Raw genomic sequence first — 19,915 nt, forward strand, 5'->3', positions numbered from 1 at the left:
AATTTCAGATCTGATTATCGTGTTTCTAAAGTTTGATTTCTTTTAACTAAGATGTAGTTTCTATTTTACTGAAGCACTACTTTTCATGGAAGTGGCAAAAGTCGCAGAGTCTTGTGCCGCCGTCAGGGAAGGACGCCTCTGGTGGGGATAAAGGTATGGCTGGCGGGGTGGGTGAAAGGTGGTAGGCGAAAGGTGGAAGGTGCTTGGTGGGGTGCTGGCCCAAGCTGACGGCAGGTCCCTGGCTTGCAGGCCGCTCGCTTCTCACTTGCAACCTGTTACTGGCGCCGATCACATCTCTTCTCTTGTTTCCTGGCAGCTGGCACCGATGACATCTCTTCTCATGTAGGAAGTCCAACCCCACCTACTTCACCTGGTGCACCACCAAAGTGAGTATACTCTTTCCAAAGTCAAACTACAAACACATTTAAACAAACAACACAAACCGCTCGAACAAAAATTCAATTACAAAACTTCTATTCAACTCGCGTCCAAACTTTGGAAAACTTTTCAAGTCCAACACTTTACATTTTTTTCACAACGGGTACTAGCGGAAAAACGCATTGGTCCAGCAGGTTCCTGAATTATATTATTTTTTCATTGAGATTTGACTTTCCATGTTGTAAATGAGTTTGATGTAGCGGTAGACTTACCATATATGAAATATAACGACTTGAAACAATCACAACTTTTACAAAATTTATGATCTAGTTCCGGCTATTACAAAATATTAATTCTAGTAAACTTTCAAAGAAATTTATGATGAATTAACAGTTGAGTTCATTTCTAAATCATTTTTTTGCAATCAAAGACAAAATAAGATAAAATGATAAGTAATTAATATAAAGATAATCTTAAAATAATAAGTGATGAATAAAATCACTTGGAGTTCTCTCTGTTGACTAGTTCTTGTTGTTAATCTTCAATGAATCTCAAATAAACTTACTTAGTGAATTGATAATTTTGTAACAGCCGCAACAAGTTTCTCAATAGCTTGATAAATGAATGGTCATGAAAATTTATAGTTGATTGATGTGAATATTCTCTTGCCTTGAAATATTAAAATGATGATGCTCTCGAAAATTATCAGTGTATTTTTCTGTGTTACCCCTGAGTGTTATAATATTATGATTATACTGTATTCATGTGATTATATGTGATGATGTGATTATATTGTAATCTTAAGTTGGATATACTTTATTGAATTTGTATATGTAAAATATTGTGATATATTGTACGGTATTGTGACAACTGCGAAATATTCACGTTGAGATGCCGGTATCCAAGATGAATAAAAAGGAGAAATTGGGTCGTTCTTATGAAAGATTCTCTGTTTGGAAGGTTTGACGCTTGTTGCCTAGCAACCAACTGCAAGGCAACAAGAATCGAACCCAGCTAAGTCCTATCTTGAAAATTACTTTCTTGTTACAATATGCCTGCATATAAATTCAAGATTCAAAGATTCTAATGCTTCAAAAGAAACACAAATGTCAACGATGATGAAAAAACTGTCTGAATATTGAATAATTTTATAAACTTCCAGAATAGAAGAATTCGTATACAGAATTCTAGCAAATTGGTGTGCTTAGGCCCAATATTATCTTGTTAGAGTTACTCTCCTAATACATATTTTCATATTTATATCAGGCCTATTATGTTAATTACTTGGATGCATATTTTACTATAGGCTACATATTTTACTTGGATTACTAATACATATTTTTGCATCTTAATAATTATTATATTTATTTAAAAAAAAAATCACTTCGAGAATTTTAGAAAAATTACTCTAGCGGAGAAAAGAAGAACTAACTCAAGCGATCAAAAAATGTAGGGGAGGGTAGGCCACGCCCAAAGTTCAATGCGCAGACGCATTGGACAATGACGTCAAAGCTGCTTGCTTGCTATTGGTTGAGAGCTGCGTGAGCGGAGTGATAACTTACAACCTATCGACCAATTAGACAGCTACTTGGTTTTGGAGGGGTGAACTACTAATTCAGCCACACCCTATTCAGTTTTATGTTACTCCTATTCAATTCTCCATATTTGAATTTGAGTTTAATTTCAAATTAAATCAAAATATAACTTTATTTTAAAATTTAATTCACATCAATTATATGGTCTTATCAAATGAAGATGTACAAAAATTATATTGTACAACAAAATTATATTGCACTAAATATAATAAAAGAAAACAATTGTAGTTATTACAAATGAGAAATACTTCTCAATTAAGCAGAATTTTAAATTGTGCTTAGCAAGAAATTAATACCATATAGCCAAGGACTTCTCCAAACATATACAATTCACAATTCAACACCCAAATCAATAAAATTTCAAATTCTCTCCTCATTGTAGCTGATTGATTAAAGATATGAAATTAAAAAACATTGATTGTGAAATAATATTATACCTTCAGATTAATTCCTCAAAAGAATTATACAGAAATTATGGTATCTTATCTTTGGTAAATTCTGAATGTTTGTGTATCCACTCTAGCCTCAACAGTAAAATCATTGCTTAGCAACAGGTATGGCATGGCGCCATACCAAAGTCGGTCTGAATAATTGATGACCATTTGATAAGTTGCTTTCATGCAGAAGCCATTGTTGCTATAAAACTTACCTACATTAGCTACACATGAAATGAGGTGGAATGATCAATAGATGAATGTGTCACGCACATATTTGCTTTGAAACGTCTATGAGGTTGTTAATTTATTTGCGACAACGGGATGATAATTATCATGCTAAAAAAAGCAAAAACAAACATTTTTAGACATGACTACCAGTCTCCATCATATCCAGCTTTAATAGTCAGAGATGATATCAGAAAATTAATGGTATTGACTGAAGGGTAAGTTCTGGAAATGGGAAGATATGGAATTTGATTGGCGATACGAATGTAATTTTAATAAGAATGTTATAATGTAATATGTTTGTAATAATATAATATAATTCTACTTTTCAGCAGATAATTATCCTTAAGTACAATACGACATTAGAAAAAGACTTACAAATATTAATTAATTAAAAATTAAATACAAAAGTCTCTGATGAACAGTCTTTGAAACGCACAAGTACTTATGATTTATTCAGAGAGTTGTGGACTGAAATAGCTTCAATTTTACTTGAGAATAATTTGAGAATTGAAAGTAGTATATTATTCATATTGGATGAAAACGACTTGATATTGTCTGATCACCGATTTATTAAAACATTTGAGATACTAGTTTTGGTTGTTACACTATTATCAATCTCTAGTAAACTGAAAGCTTAAACATTAGGCAACAAAATCTATAATTATGGATTATGGGTGTATTGAAGTATAACTATTGTATATAGTATATGGTATATAGTATATAGTATATAATATATAGTATGTAGTATATAGTTTATAATTATAGTATAGAGTATATAGTATATAGTATATAGTATATAGTATATAGTATATAGTATAATGTATATAGTATATAGAAAGGGTATAATTTGGGTAAAGCCTCATAATTGGCCATTAGCTGTTAACCAATGAGAGTTAAGCACGACTGTCATTAGCCAAGACTGGAAATGAACATATTTCAAACACTTGGGCGTGTCCAGTCTCGGCCAATGACAGTCAAGCCTAACTCTCATTTGTCAACAGCTAATGGCCAATCATAGGATTCACTCATATCATACCCTTTCTATATACTATATACTACATACTATATACTATACTATATACTATATACTATATACTATACTATATACTATATACTATATACTATATACTATATACTATATACTATATACCATATACTACATACTACATACTATATACTATATACCATATACTATATACTATATACTATATACTATATACTATATACTATGACCTATATACCATATACCATATACTATGTACTATATACTTCAAAGACAGTGAAGTAATAAACATTTTATCGGTTCAATATTATTTCAAATGGAATGGAAATGACTTGACATTGTCAAATCACTATCTATAAAAACTATCTGAGATACTAATTTTGGTTGTTACACCATTATCAATCCCTAGTAACCTGTGAGTTCAAAGATTGAGCAGCAGAATATACTATAGTGAATATTATGAAGTATATGGCAATAGTATATACTATAAAGTATATAGTATATAGTATACAGAAAGGGTATAATTTGGGTGAAGCCTTATAATTGGCCATTAGCTGTTGACCAATGAGAGTAAAGCTCCACTGTCATTCGCCGAGACTGGACATGGCTCATGAACATATTTCGAATACTTGGGCGTGTCCAGTCTCGGCCAATGACAGTTGAGCTTAAATATCATTGGTCAACAGCTAATGGCCAATCATAGGACTTCACTCATATTATACCCTTTCTATATACTATATACTATACTATATACTATATACTATATACTATACTATATACTATATACTATATACTATATATATACTATATACTATGAACTATATACTATATACTATGTACCATGTACTATATACTTCAAAGACAGTGAACTAATAAATATTTATCAGTTCAATATTATTTCAAATGGAATGGAAATGACTTGACATTGTCAAATCACTATCTATAAAAACTATCTGAGATACTAATTTTGGTTTTTACACCATTATCAATCCCTAGTAACCTGTGAGTTCAAAGATTGAGCAGCAGAATATACTATAGTGAATATTATGAAGTATATGGCAATAGTATATACTATAAAGTATATAGTATATAGTATACAGAAAGGGTATAATTGGGTGAAGCCTTATAATTGGCCATTAGCTGTTGACCAATGAGAGTAAAGCTCCACTGTCATTCGCCGAGACTGGACATGGCTCATGAACATATTTCGAATACTTGGGCATGTCCAGTCTCGGCCAATGACAGTTGAGCTTAATATCATTGGTCAACAGCTAATGGCCAATCATAGGACTTCACTCATATTATACCCTTTCTATATACTATATACTATATACTATACTATATACTATATACTATACTATATACTATATACTATATACTATATACTATATACTATTACTATATACTATATACATATACTATATACTATGTACTATATACTATATACTATGAACTATATACTATATACTATGTACCATGTACTATATACTTCAAAGACAGTGAACTAATACATATTTATCTTTTCAATATTATTTCAAATGGAATGGAAATGACTTGGCATTGTCAAATCACTATTTATAAAAACTATCTGAGATACTAATTTTGGTTTTTACACCATCATCAATCCCTAGTAACCTGTGAGTTCAAAGATTGAGCAGCAGAATATACTATAGTGAATATTATAAAGTATATGGCAATAGTATATAGTATATAGTGTGTAGTATATAGTATATAGAAAGGGTATAATTTGGGTGAAGCCTTATAATTGGCCATTAGCAGTTGACCAATGAGAGTAAAGCACTACTGTCATTAGCTGAGACTGAACATGGGTCATGAACATATTTTTAATACTTGGGCGTGTCCAGTCTCGGCCAATGACAGTTGAGCTTAAATATCATTGGTCAACAGCTAATGGCCAATCATAGGACTTCACTCATATTATACCTTTTCTATATACTATTCTATATACTATTACTATGTACTATATACTATATACTATATACTTTTTACTATCTACTATATACTATGTACTATGCACTATGTACTATATATACATCAAAGACAGTAAAGTAATAAACATTTTATCGTTTTAATATTATTTCAAATGGAATAGAAATGACTTGGCATTGCCAAATCACTATTTATAAAATCAATCCGAGATACTAATTTTGGTTGTTACACCATTATTAATCCCTAGTAACCAGTGAGTTCAAAGATTGAGCAGCAGAATATACTATAGTATATATTTTAAAGTATATGGAAATAGTATAAATAGTGTATAGTATATAGTTCATTATACTATATTATCTATATATTTAATGCACAGTTCAACCCTGAGATCTCAGTAACCACTGATTCAATCTTTAAGTTTACTACGTCAAATTAAAGGGGATAATGAGAAAGTTTGAAGAAATGCATTGAAATTTATGTATTTTCTGAGATCCAATTATTATTTATTAATTTGTCCATTCCACACACCCAACCGAAACTTGGCTGTAGCTTCATTGTCGAGTTCCATCAATTTAAAACAGCTGGTTATGCCTATCTATTTCAAATGGCTTATATTCATATTTGTATAAATGATTTGATAATCAAATGACTTATCATTGTGTATAATTTGAAAATTTGCTCTGCTTACCATAAATGATTTAAGGCGAAACGATAGAAGCATAGGGTTTTGAAACTAGGTCACGCGCGCTTTGCAAAAAAAAGAAAAAAAAGAGAGAGAGTGAGGGAGAAAAAAAAGGAAAGGAGAGAGAGGGGAAAGAGAGAAAGCAAGAAGAAAAGGAAGTAGAAGAATAAAGAGTAGAAGAAAATTAAAAGAACAAGAACAAGAAGGAGAAAAAGGAGAAGTTGGAGAAGAAGTGGAAGAAGAAGAAAAGCAACCAAAATTAGTATCTCAAATTGTTTTTCTAAATTTTGACAATGTCAAGTCATTTCCATTCCATTTGAAATAATATTGAAACGATAAAATGTTGATCACTTTACTGTCTTTAAATCTGATTAATTTCTCTAAAATAATCAAGTATCATTAAGTCATAAATTCATGTAAAATTGACAAGATGAATGCATAAAATTGTGGTATCTTTGGAACAGATGTCACGGCCTAACACGGCGGCTAGCCGCCAAGAGGCCGAAATAATGAGTAGTGCCTTTAGGCAAGCTGGGGTCGCGACGGACCCTGTGGAGAAATTACGACTACTTTGTCTTTCAAGAGGATCTAATGGTATCCTCGTACTCGGAAGGTAACTAACCACTATTACTGTATTCCACTACTAGTATATCACCCTGTACAACAACACAATAGATTCACTATACTCCGAACAAAATTACTTCTGACTTGGGAGAGGCATGCGCAGCAGATAAGGCATACAGTGGTAGGGATACAACGGCGGCGATGATCTGAACCGGTTCTGAACCGGCCTGCGGTCTCTAATTTCCAGTGAATATTCATACGCTCATGTTAACCCTTAGACTACCAAATAGGTTCTGAACCAGCTCTGAACCGGCCTGCGGTCTCTAATTTCCAGTGAATATTCATATGCTCATGTTAACCCTTAGACTACCAAATAGGTTCTGAACTGGTTCTGAACCGGCCTGCAGTCTCTAATTTCCAGTGAATATTCATACGCTCATGTTAACCCTTAGACTACCAAATAGGTTCTGAACTGGTTCTGAACCGGCCTGCGGTCTCCAATTTCCAGTGAATATTCATACGCTCATGTTACCCTTAGACTATCAAATAGGTTCTGAACCAGCTCTGAACCGGCCTGCGGTCTCCAATTTCCAGTGAATATTCATACGCTCATGTTAACCCTTAGACTACCAAATAGGTTCTGAACCGGTTCTGAACCAGCCTGCGGTCTCCAATTTCCAGTGAATATTCATACACTCATGTTAACCCATAGACTACCAAATAGGTTCTGAACCGGTTCTGAACCGGCCTGTGGTCTCTAATTTCCAGTGAATATTCATATGCTCATGTTAACCCTTGGACTACCAAATAGGTTCTGAACCGTTCTGAACCGGCCTGCGGTCTCTAATTTCCAGTGAATATTCATATGCTCATGTTAACCTTAGACTACCAAATAGGTTCTGAACCGGTTCTGAACCGGCCTGCGGTCTCTAATTTCCAGTGAATATTCATATGCTCATGTTAACCCTTAGACTACCAAATAGGTTCTGAACCGGTTCTGAACCGGCCTGCGGTCTCTAATTTCCAGTGGATATTCATATGCTCATGTTAACCCTTAGACTACCAAATAGGTTCTGAACCGGTTCTGAACCGGCCTGCAGTCTCTAATTTCCAGTGAATATTCATATGCACATGTTAACCCTTAGACTACCAAATAGGTTCTGAACCGGTTCTGAACTGGCCTGCGGTCTCTAATTTCCAGTGAATATTCATATGCTCATGTTAACCCTTAGACTACCAAATAGGTTCAGAACCGGTTCTGAACCAGCCTGCGGTCACTAATTTCCAGTGAATATTCATACACTCATGTTAGCCCTTAGACTACCAAATAGGTTCAGAACCGGTTCTGAACCAGCCTGCGGTCACTAATTTCCAGTGAATATTCATACACTCATGTTAGCCCTTAGACTACCAAATAGGTTCAGAACCGGTTCTGAACCAGCCTGCGGTCACTAATTTCCAGTGAATATTCATACACTCATGTTAGCCCTTAGACTACCAAATAGGTTCTGAACCGTTTCTGAACCGGCCTGCGGTCTCTAATTTCCAGTGAATATTCATATGCTCATGTTAACCCTTAGACTACCAAATAGGTTCTGAACCGGTTTTGAACTGGCCTGCAGTCTCTAATTTCCAGTGGATATTCATACACTCATGTTAACCCTTAGACTACCAAATAGGTTCTAAACCGGTTCTGAACCAGCCTGCGGTCTCCAATTTCCAGTGAATATTCATACACTCATGTTAACCCTTAGACTACCAAATAGGTTCTGATCCGGTTCTGAACCGGCCTGCGGTCTCCAATTTCCAGTGAATATTCATACGCTCATGTAAACCCTTAGACTACCAAATAGGTTCTGAACCAGTTCTGAACCGGCCTGTGGTCTCTAATTTCCAGTGAATATTCATATGCTCATGTTAACCCTTAGACTACCAAATAGGTTCTGAACCGGTTCTGAACGGGCTGCGGTCTCTAATTCCCAGTGAATATTCATACACTCATGTTAACCCTTGGATTACCAAATAGGTTCTGAACCGGTTCTGAACCGGCCTGCGGTCTCTAATTTCCAGTGAATATTCATACGCTCATGTTAACCCTTAGACTACCAAATAGGTTCTGAACCGGCCTGCAGTCTCTAATTTCCAGTGAATATTCATACGCTCATGTTAAACTTACGGAGTTTGAGTCCTCTCTGGAAGCATTGAGTAGACTGATTCCAATCGGCAAATTGGCAACAGCGCTTCTACCTATGACTCTATTCATCACTGTGATTGGCTGATCTCCCTCCACTTCCGTGCGCCAAATATTCCTTCAAGTCAAAAGTAATTTTGTATGGAGTGTACAATATCAGATCACTATAGTTAGTCAGGATATGTCTTATTTTAGATTATTACACTCATAACCCACAGTGGATGACAATGAATTCTCTGAGAAAATTCTTACCTCACTCAGCTCTGCAATATTTATATTACTGGAATGATATAATTTCGTTATACTGTCACTGTTGGATTTTACATATTTATCAATGTCATTTTACTCTTTATATTTTAAATAATATATTCCAATGAATATGGGGATTTCATTATTCACTTTCTTTGGTAAGAGCTACTCGTATTTACATAAAGTACAATTTTTCAACTTTATTTCAGTGTTGCAATTTTTTTCAATTTTTCCCCTTTTTCATCTTTATGTTCAAGTAATACCATTTTTCCATTTTTAACTTCATCCCATTTTTATTATCTCACTCAGTTCTAAAATATTTAGCCTACATTACTGAAATTATATCAGATTGTAAACTTGAAATTATGCAAATTTTAGGCAAAATATAATTTGAGCTTACATATACAGATTTAATATTCTACAAAATGAAGATTTATGTCAACTGAATGTTATAATGGACGATAACCTTGCAGTAGTTCAGTGGTGTCGACTTTAAGTGAGTCAGTCCCCCCCCCCGCCAATAATCACTTTCATGCTCTCTCTAATACTCTCATCAAAAAGAAAAAATCAAATCAGCTAAGTATAAAATTACAATCTGATTTTCAAAGTAAACTATTACAATTACCTGGAATTCAAATGTGCGGTCAACATCCTCTCCACCAATAATCATGCTGGGGGGCTTGCCCCCCCATACCACCTGATATTCTAACCAGAAAAAAAATGAAATCAGAAAAGTATAAAATTACAATTTGATTTTTTGAAGGAAGAAACTATTCCAATTACCTGGAATTCAAATGATCGGTCAACAGCCTTCCCCCCCCCCCACAATAATCACTCTGGAGGAACCATGCCTAAACCTAATATTCTCTCCAGAAAGAAGAGAATGAAATCAGAAAAGTATAAAATTACAATTTGATTTTTTAAAGAAAAAAAACTATTCCAATTACATAGAATTTAAATTAATGATCGGTCAACATACCCCCGCCCACCCACCAACAGTCATCACAGCTGGTTATTTATCCCCCTCTTCCAACCATCTCGAAAATTCTCATTAGTCATTAGTCTGTGCCACTGAACAAGTAGCAATAGAATAATCAATTTTATTTAAAACATATTTTAGATTTTGTGTGATAGATTTAGGTTTTTTTATTATTATTATCTCAATTTCTGCATGAGTAAAAGGTTGAGTATAGTGTTGATGTATGTGATTAGTATGTGTGATAAAGGTGGGATGTGTTAGTAGGAATCTTCAGGATTTGAAAGAGTCTCATTGTAGTTAAGAATTAATAATTTCATTCATTCATCCTTTATAACCCAGGATTATTAATTGTATCAAAGTATAAATTCATAAATAAATCAATAATTGTGAATAAGCATGTTAATAGAAATTCAATGCAGTAGTTTTTGACGTGGCTAGAAAAAGAAAACTTGAGCTCTAGCCAGGTTTTGAAGGAATCGAAAGTCAACTGAACAATAGGTTTTGAAGAAAAAAAAACAAATCCATCATAAGGTATTAGACGAGCTAGTTTTATTATATACTGAGTCATAAAATCACGATATAATTTCATTCAATGATCACACTCTGGATCCCAACTTTCAAAGCTTGCGAGTATATTTTTTCAAATCATCACTTTTACTGATTTCACTATCTCTAAAAGATAGTGAGATCTAAAAGAAGATAGAATCTCGAAAAAGGATACTAGAGAAAATCTTTCTAGAAGAAAAATTAAAAAAATCTTTCTAAAAACAAAGAAAAATAGAATTATTCAAGGAAACATAAAAAATAGACAAAAATTGAAAACTTAAAAAAAAATTGAATTAAAATATTCTAAAATTTAATTCTTTCAAACTTTTTTTTAAATTGAAAAATCTTTCCAAAAATTGAAAAAAAATCTTTCCTTTTTTATTAGAAAATTAAAAAATCTAAAAATTGAAATATATTAAAAAAGTTTCTAAAAATTGGAAATTTTGAAAAAAAAATTAAAATCCTTTTTTTCAAAAAATTGAAAAATGAAGAAATAAATTCAAGAATATTTCTAAAGAGAAAGAGAAATGAAATTCTTTGAAGAAACATAAAAACTGAATTAAAATGTTTTAAAAAATTTAAATCTTTGAAATATTTTTTTAATTGAAAAATCTTTCCAAAAATTGAAAAAAAATCTTTCCTTTTTTATTAGAAAATTAAAAAATCTAAAAATTGAAATATATTAAAAAAGTTTCTAAAAATTGGAAATTTTGAAAAAAAATTAAAATCCTTTTTTTCAAAAAATTGAAAAATGAAGAAATAAATTCAAGAATATTTCTAAAGAGAAAGAGAAATGAAATTCTTTGAAGAAACATAAAAACTGAATTAAAATGTTTTAAAAAATTTAAATCTTTGAAATATTTTTTTTTATTGAAAATAAAAAAAAATCTTTTTAAAAATTGAAAAAAATTCTCAACTTCTCCATTAGAAGATTAAAAAATCTAAAAATTGAAATATATTTCTAAAGATTGAATAATTTTGAAAAAAAAATTAAAAATTGAAATCGATTTTTTTTCTCAAAAAATTGAAAAATAAAGAAAGAAAAATTGAAAAATATTTCTAAAAAGAAAGACCCTTCTTCTTCTTCCTAAATTTGTACGACAATTTGAATGTTATTCTAGTAATTACTTTAAATTAATAGGAATTGGATTTCAAATATTCACAATTATACTGGATACTTATTAATTTATTATGAGAACAATATTCTTGTCAGAAATCAATAATAGTTGTACATGGGAGAGTGATTTCGTGACTAGTAACCTAGCCAGTTTGTTCAGTTAACTATAAAAGATGACCTCTATACTGTTATGAAAATTATTAATTTCAATTTATAATAGCTTAGCATCATTTCAGTTTTTGAATGGTCAGGCCGTTTGTAATCTTTCTCTTCTTCTTCTTCTTCTTCTTCTTCTTCTTTTCTTCTTCTTCTTCTTCTTCCTCTTCTTCTTCTTCTCCTTCCTCTTCTTTTCAATCATTGCATGATTCTGAAAATCTCTCAATAATTTTCAAACCTGACTCTTTCTATCTCAATCTAGAATTTTCCGAAGAATGGATCACAATCTCGATCATACGATCGATATGGAGGAGTTCCGTGAAGGAATGAGTGAAACTGGCTTACCTCTGAGCGAACAGCAGCTTTTGGCCCTCTTCAGCAGATTTGACGCTGATCAGAGTGGCCAAATCAATATGGATGAGTTTCTACTCGCCATACGGGTGAGTAGCATTTATTTCATTTGATTTCAATATTTGGAATGCAAAATTTCTATTCTTATGACTTCAATCTTCAATATTCTACCTGTTGTTTTTGTTGAACCGATTCCAAAGTATGCACCACGTTATATTGGCAGTATGTGTGTTTCTTTCCTTGTCTACCAATTGGAATTGAAATTGAAATTACCTCTATTCTTCACCTCAGGAATTACAAACAATATACAATATCTGTTCATCTGTTAAAAGGCACAGGGAATAAAGAATCCACCTTTCTTCGTCGTTTATCTTTTTCTTACATTTATTTACCCAATAATATGATATTCAACAATAATAATATTTTATTAATCTTCATCATAATCCTTTCTTCTCTGTGGGGAAGTTAATTAATTGCTTCAAACAACAGAGCACTTACTGTTTGTTCTATATATTCCCGCCTTTGTATAGGGAGAAGGACCAAGTTACACAGAGTGAATTATTTCAAATACATTTAAAAAATTATTTTCCAACTAAACGTGAATTAAACATTTCAATGTCTAGCTTGAATGCTACTATAACAAATGAAAGCAACGAAGTTTAAAAAGTATTTATGAACAAATTAATTTTTGTTCAATTTAAAAATTTACTACAAATATAAATAAATTGCATTTTTTCGTAAATTAACCTACTCAACTATGAGAAACCCATGTACTAGAGCAGGTGTAGTAGTAATACATTGAATTTAGAGTGGGTGGCCTTTAATTTCAATGGCGGCCTTATTGAAATAGTTGACATTAAAACTTCAATTAGAGAGTGATTCACTTGGATAAATGCTCAATCATTATTTGACTTGGATCGATTCGATTATAATAAAAATCTAATATAGAATCAGTATGTGGAGAATAATTCAATGATGCAGTGATAAAATCGAATTTATATTTACTATCTAGTGTCACCAGTATTCCCATTAACAATGCCTTGGTCATATGTCATAAGCACTCAAGTCCAAAACTGCAATTTTGAGAAAATGGAGTTCAAAGTTTTCTTGTATGCTCTATTTTAGAGCATATTTTTGCTCTATTTTCTTGTATTGTTCTATTTTTCAGTCATTGTATGCTCTATATTTTTGCTCCTATCAATGAAACTTACAAAGTAGGTTCAAAATACACTTATGCCACTTATTATTTACTTATGTCACTTATTATTCTATTTGAATAATAGAAATTATGATTCTATCATTCCAAATTAATAAAGAATAAAAAAACTACTGATTTAATAATAACTTGAGTTGTTTGACCCATGAAAAAATATGACATAAGTGGACTCAAGTCATTTTACCAATGATACTTTACACCATCCAAAAAGCAAGCATCATTCCCATTGTCAAACTAATTACAGTAAAGTGTCTATACCCAAGCATAGATTCCCAAAATTCATCTGCAATACCTGACTTAAGATGTTATAATGGTCTTGATAATAGAAGCAGGATTAAAGTGGTTTTACCAAAGTGTAGATCTCGAAATTCTACATCCGGATGTGAAATTATCTCATTTCTCTGAAAAGTGGACTTGAGTGCTTGTGTCAAATGACTAATCATATTATGATTAAGAACTGCAAACCATTTTCAATGTCATTGAAGTGTATCGAGGACCCATCGACATCGACTCATCAATATATTTTAAGAAAATACTGTGATTTGGAGCTTCGAAAGAGTCGGCTTTAAAGCTGGAGAATCAGTCTGGGAATGACTGAAGGAAACGTCTATTGACAAAAACTAAGATAATAGTAACTCGTTGATCCATTATTCAGACAGGGCGGAGCAGAGTTAAAGCTTTTCTAATCACGCTACGCCCGTTCAGGCAGACGAATGGCATTTCCACTTGACCTACTTGTTTGTAAGTTACCGTTACTAAACATCATCTTGTGAATACATGGTAAAATCCAGTCAATGAAGGTGAAAAACAACAGATTTCGCGTCATCTGAAGATGCTCATCAACATCTGCGAAGAAAATCTTTTCCAGCCGTTCAAGGTTTATGGTTACTTGAAGATATGTAAATTCATCTTCTTTCATCGAAGACAAATATTGATTGTTAATTTTCAGAGTTTTCGCATTGATTAATTAACTTCAATGTTTTACTTATGAATGTAAAGAAAATCTTTCCCAGCCGTTCTAGGTATATGGTTACTTGAAGATATTATGTAAATTCATTTTTTTTCATCGGAGTCAAATATTTATTTATTTATAAGGTTAGCAAAAAATACAAGAATCGGAAAAGAAAAAACAGGCTATTGCCTAAAACTTCTTCAATTTCCTAATTTAGTTTTAAATTGTCCAAATATTATAGGTTATGTCCATTCAAATTTCTACACCAAATCACAATCTAAAATATAAATTAGAATAAAACAAACAATTTTAAATTTGGATGGATTAATAATGAAAGTTTCTTAAAAACATGAAACAAACTATAAATTCACAAAATAAAGAATAAAAACACTTAAATTTTGAGCTCGAAAATATCACATTCACCATTATTGTTTTTATTTTTTAACAAACAATATTGATTGTTGATTTTCATGAATGTAAAGAAAATCTTTCCCAGCCGTTGAAGGTTTATAGTTACCGTACTTGAAGATGTGTAAATTCATTCTTTTTCATCGAAGTCACATATTGATTGTCAATTTTTAGAGTTTTCGAATTGATTAATCAACTTCAATGTTTTACTCATGCGAGAATATAAATCGTGGGCGTACAAGGAAAATACACCAACACCAATTTTTCCAAACTTTGATTTTTTATTAGTTTTCAATTTATCTTATAAACTTTTAATGTTCGATAATTAATTATCAAACAAATGAAGAATATTTAATTTTTTGCAGAATATAAATCAATTTATATCGAGAATATAAATCGTGGGCGTACAAGGGAAATACACCAACACCAATTTTTCCAAACTTTGATTTTTTATTAGTTTTCAATTTATTCTATAACTATTAATGTTGAATAATTAATTATCAAACAAATAAAGAATATTTAATAAAACTAGTAGAAGTGATGGTGATGTTGTGAAATCTCTCCATAATAAGAAAACAACGATATTGTCGAATTTCAAAAAAAATTTTTTTAGTGACACTAAACTTTTTTAGTGAATATTTAATTTTTGTAGTATGAAATTATTTTGTGAAAAATCACTACAAGGAAATTATGATTGATGTTAGAAATTAGAAATTGGTTTCAAGAAAAATTTACTTTTATGGACTTGGTGAATTTTCCTAGTATGCCTATTATTACTCTGTTGTATATTCATGCTACTTATTCACTAATGGAATAAAACTTGAATTTGAAAACACTTATGAATTGAAAATGCACTTATACTATTGGTAGTGACCATCGTTTGGACCTGGTGTGAAGACCCACAGACTGTAGAAACTTACTCTGATGTGAAGGTTATATGTGTGGTAAGGGATAAAGGTGAAGGCTGAAAAAAACGGCAATGTGTGTGTGGAAATCTCAGCTAAATCTCAACCTTCCGGTAGTCGCGCCCTACTCGATCACACGAGCAGTCGCGTGTTGTATTTTGTACAATATCCAATTTTCCAAGTGTTATGTACTCTGTTTACTGTCAAAACATATTAATTAACTGTATAATTACTTCTTGGATTATTTTACACCTATGAACATTTGGATGATTACTATTATAGCCCAATGGTTCGTTTACAGTGCCCCTATAAAGTCTTTTCCTATCTTATGCACAGTACTACTTATGCATTGTCGCGACTTAATGGTACCTAAAGACTGAACCATTGCTCGATTAATACTGCAACTCAGTGGAGTGATGGAGGGAAAGTTTTGGAATGCATATAGGTGACTCATTCACTGACACCAATAGTTTTGTGCAGCAAAAAAACTGACACTGTTGTACTTTTTACAACATCGCGACTGCTGGAAGGTTAAATGATTCCACTTGAGAATATATAGACCATACTACTGTATTATGAGTTCAAACTAACTCAAGAAGAAAATGGTTAACTTTTTTATTTTAATTTTGAATGGTTGGTGTAACGCCGTGTTGTGATGTTTAATGCATAATACGGTTTTACATTGAAATAGCATTACAGTCTGTCTAATTCAAGCCCCAGAAATTCGAGTCTCCAATTGATCGATCGATTGTTGATTTAATCGGCAAAACCGAGTGAGCCGATCTAGAAAATATTTGTTTTTTTTATATTTATTCGTGTTTAATGCATACGGTTTTACATTGAAAAAATAGCATTACAGTCAGTCTAATTCGGGCCCCAGAAATTCGAGTCTCCAATCGATCGATTGCTGATTTAATCGGCAAAACCGAGTAAGCCGATATGGAAAAAATTGTATTTTTTTATATTTATTCCTCATTAATGCATACGGTTTTACATTGAAAAAATAGCATTACAGTCTGTCTATTTCGAGCCCCAGAAATTCGAGTCTCCAAATGATCGATCGATTGCTGATTCAATCGGCAAAACCGAGTGAGCCGATATAGAAAATATTTGTATTTCTTATATTTATTCCTGTTTAATGCATGCGGTTTTACATTGAAAAATTAGCATTACAGTCTGTCTCATTCGAGCCCCAGAAATTCGAGTCTCCAATTGATCGATTGAGCTGAGTTAATCAGCGAAACCGAGTGAGCCGATATTTTTCAATTTCATTTATTTATTCAATTCAATTTAATTTATTGCCAATTAGAATATTCGAAACATATTACAAAATCTTTATAATATGACATATCATTAAAAATATAAATAAATAAGCATAATTACTCATACATATACTTGAATAAAATTAAATTAAATATAAAATCTAGGCATCACCAGCAAAAAGAAAATCTTTGCCCGATGGTTAGAGTTGCGCAACAGTAAAAGAAAAACATAATATTTCGAAATAATGCAGAAAGTTGAAGTTAAATTTAACTAATAATTACAAATTTTATAACAGCAGAATCATAAAAATCAACAAATATTGTGCAGAGAAAAGGCTATAAAATGAAAATAAAATAATCTAAATTAAATTGCTATATTTAAGGTAAAGAAATATTCCCTCTCAATCCACTCATATTGACGCTCTTTTTACTGATTTTGAAATCCAAGTCAAAAGGTGTTGATCATTAGATGATCATAGATCATTGTATATTTTATATTTATTCATTGTATTTATATAATTTTTTTATGATAGTGTGTTGGTAGTGGTAGAGATAATAATAAGCATGCAGTCAGGTAAGTGGAATTATGTAATAATTAAGTAGTTGAAAATATTTTATGTTGCTGATATACATCCAGAAGTAATCAACCTTAAAATAAAAAATCCCAGCTTTATACTGTAATTATTCTAATGGAAATATAGTGTTTATTATTGTTTTTCATGTAATCCGATGTACTATTAACCCTTAATGATTCGAAGTATCCATATTATTCTACTGTTCTAAGCATTCAATTAGTTTTTTTTATTACTTCACGTCACTTTACAAGCTGATATCCGCTGATAATCGACTAGTTCAAATCCAGTCACGAAAAGGAAAAACAATGTACTAATTCATGGGCGGGGCGATACTGACTTCTTATTCCGAGTCATTTAACATACATTGGACTATCTCTACTTCCGTTCCTTTTTCTGAGAGTAAACAGGAGCAGCAAGAAGAACAATGAGAAAGAGAGAGATATAATAGAGAGTAAGAGAGGGAGAAAGAGTGAAAGAGAGGTGTGGGTGGAAGAGCGTATTTTTCATATTGCTTCATCCATTTATCGAATCGAAATTATTTGGTACAATTTAAGAGATATTCATAAGACATGAAATTGAAAAATTCAATGACAAAAATGTTTGATATTGAACTACTTATACCATAGAGTGAAAATACTGTTTAATTTTTTTGTCTTATTTATATTTTATGCTTCCTGTTTTATTTTTCTCTGCTTACATATTTAATTTTAATAGTTAGCCTACATTTTAATTTTTTGTATGCTTCCTGTTTCATTTGTCTCTGTTTATATTTCTTCAACTAAATGAAAATGAAATGAAATGAAAAAATTCTTTATTAGGCGGAGTTAATCATGATTCTACGATGATATCAGAAAAAATATTCAACAAAATTAATTTATTTTTCTGTTAAAAATCATTTTTTTCAAAACTTACACAGTAGATAAACTATATTATATCCACTTTGTTCAAGGCTAATATTTTTGTGCACATCCTATTCTTATTCAGTCGACTATTTATTTAAAGCAATTGTTTGGAAAACGTTGAACCTATCGCAATGCTATATACAGTAGGTAAGACGCGAAACCTATTTTAATAATTATCCTACATTTTCAATTTGTTTTAATGCTTTCTGTTTTATTTGTCTCTGTTTATACTTCTTCAACTAAATCATGATCCTACGATGATATCAGAAAAAAATATTCAAAAAAATTAATTTATTTTTCTGTAAAAAATCATTATTTTTCAAAACTTACACAGTAGATAAACTACAGTATATTAAATCCACTTTGTTCAAGGCTAATATTGTTGTGCAAATCCCATTCTTATTCAGTCCACTATTTAATGAAAGCGATTGATTGGAAAACGTTGAACCTATCGCAATGCTATATACAGTAGGTAAGAAGCGAAAGCTCCTCTAATTCGTAACTAAATTATTCAGTGATGACCTGATAATTGAACTGAGCAACGGAACAACAGAAAGACAAACGTATCAAACTGGAACTGAAGCCCCTCACTAGAAGAATAGGTACTCCATTGTACTAGTATCGATCATCGTAAAACTTAATAGACAGTCGTAATAGTAGAGGAATAGAAAGAGAATTGGCATTATTTGTCAGCCATTGATCTGGTCGACGGTAGTTCTATCACGCCACCGCTAATCGGAGCAAATTGTTATATTTCAGAATAATAGTATTTTCACTTCAGTAGCATAAGTTCAAAATCATACTAATCAGGACTAGAAGTTCTTGATAATAAATTAAAAAATCTTTATTGAAATCAACAACAAAAATCTGGTGTGGCGCACTCACACAACTTGCCGTTATGAAAATTTCGGCAAAACCGCCTCGTGTGTCTCCGGCATAAGAGGCGAGTTTTCGAAAATATAATTTAAAAATCTGGTGTGGCGCACTCACACAACTTTCCTTGCCGTTATGAAAATTAATCACCTGACGCTAGTGTTCAGGGGCATCTCAAGTCTACTACTATTCAAATTTCAAAGATCTGAGCCAGCAGGTGACAGGACAATAACGCTGGAAACACACGAGGTCTGCTATCTCTTCATAGTGAATGATTAAATAGAATCAACAGTTGCCAAGAGTTTTAAATTGAAAAATCACATTTTCTCGAATTTTGAACTTATTTTCAATTTTAGATGAAAATGTTACTGGACATTAACTGCAGAGATTTTCATG

General features: G+C 31.8%; 1 protein-coding gene across 1 annotated transcript in view; it reads left to right on the forward strand.

The window, feature by feature from the left end:
- Positions 1–260: 260 nt before the first annotated feature.
- The window catches only part of LOC111044367 (calcyphosin-like protein), a 44,368-nt gene continuing 24,713 nt past the window's right edge, over positions 261–19,915 (forward strand). The window contains exons 1-3 of the mRNA XM_022329495.2: positions 261–386; positions 6,738–6,886; positions 12,338–12,515. Of these exons, the coding sequence (XP_022185187.1) occupies positions 6,738–6,886; positions 12,338–12,515 (327 nt within the window). The 5' untranslated portion in view covers positions 261–386. The remainder of the gene's footprint in view (positions 387–6,737; positions 6,887–12,337; positions 12,516–19,915) is intronic.

This window comes from Nilaparvata lugens, chromosome X, assembly GCF_014356525.2.
Source record: "Nilaparvata lugens isolate BPH chromosome X, ASM1435652v1, whole genome shotgun sequence".
Classification (NCBI taxonomy): Eukaryota; Metazoa; Arthropoda; class Insecta; order Hemiptera; family Delphacidae; genus Nilaparvata; species Nilaparvata lugens.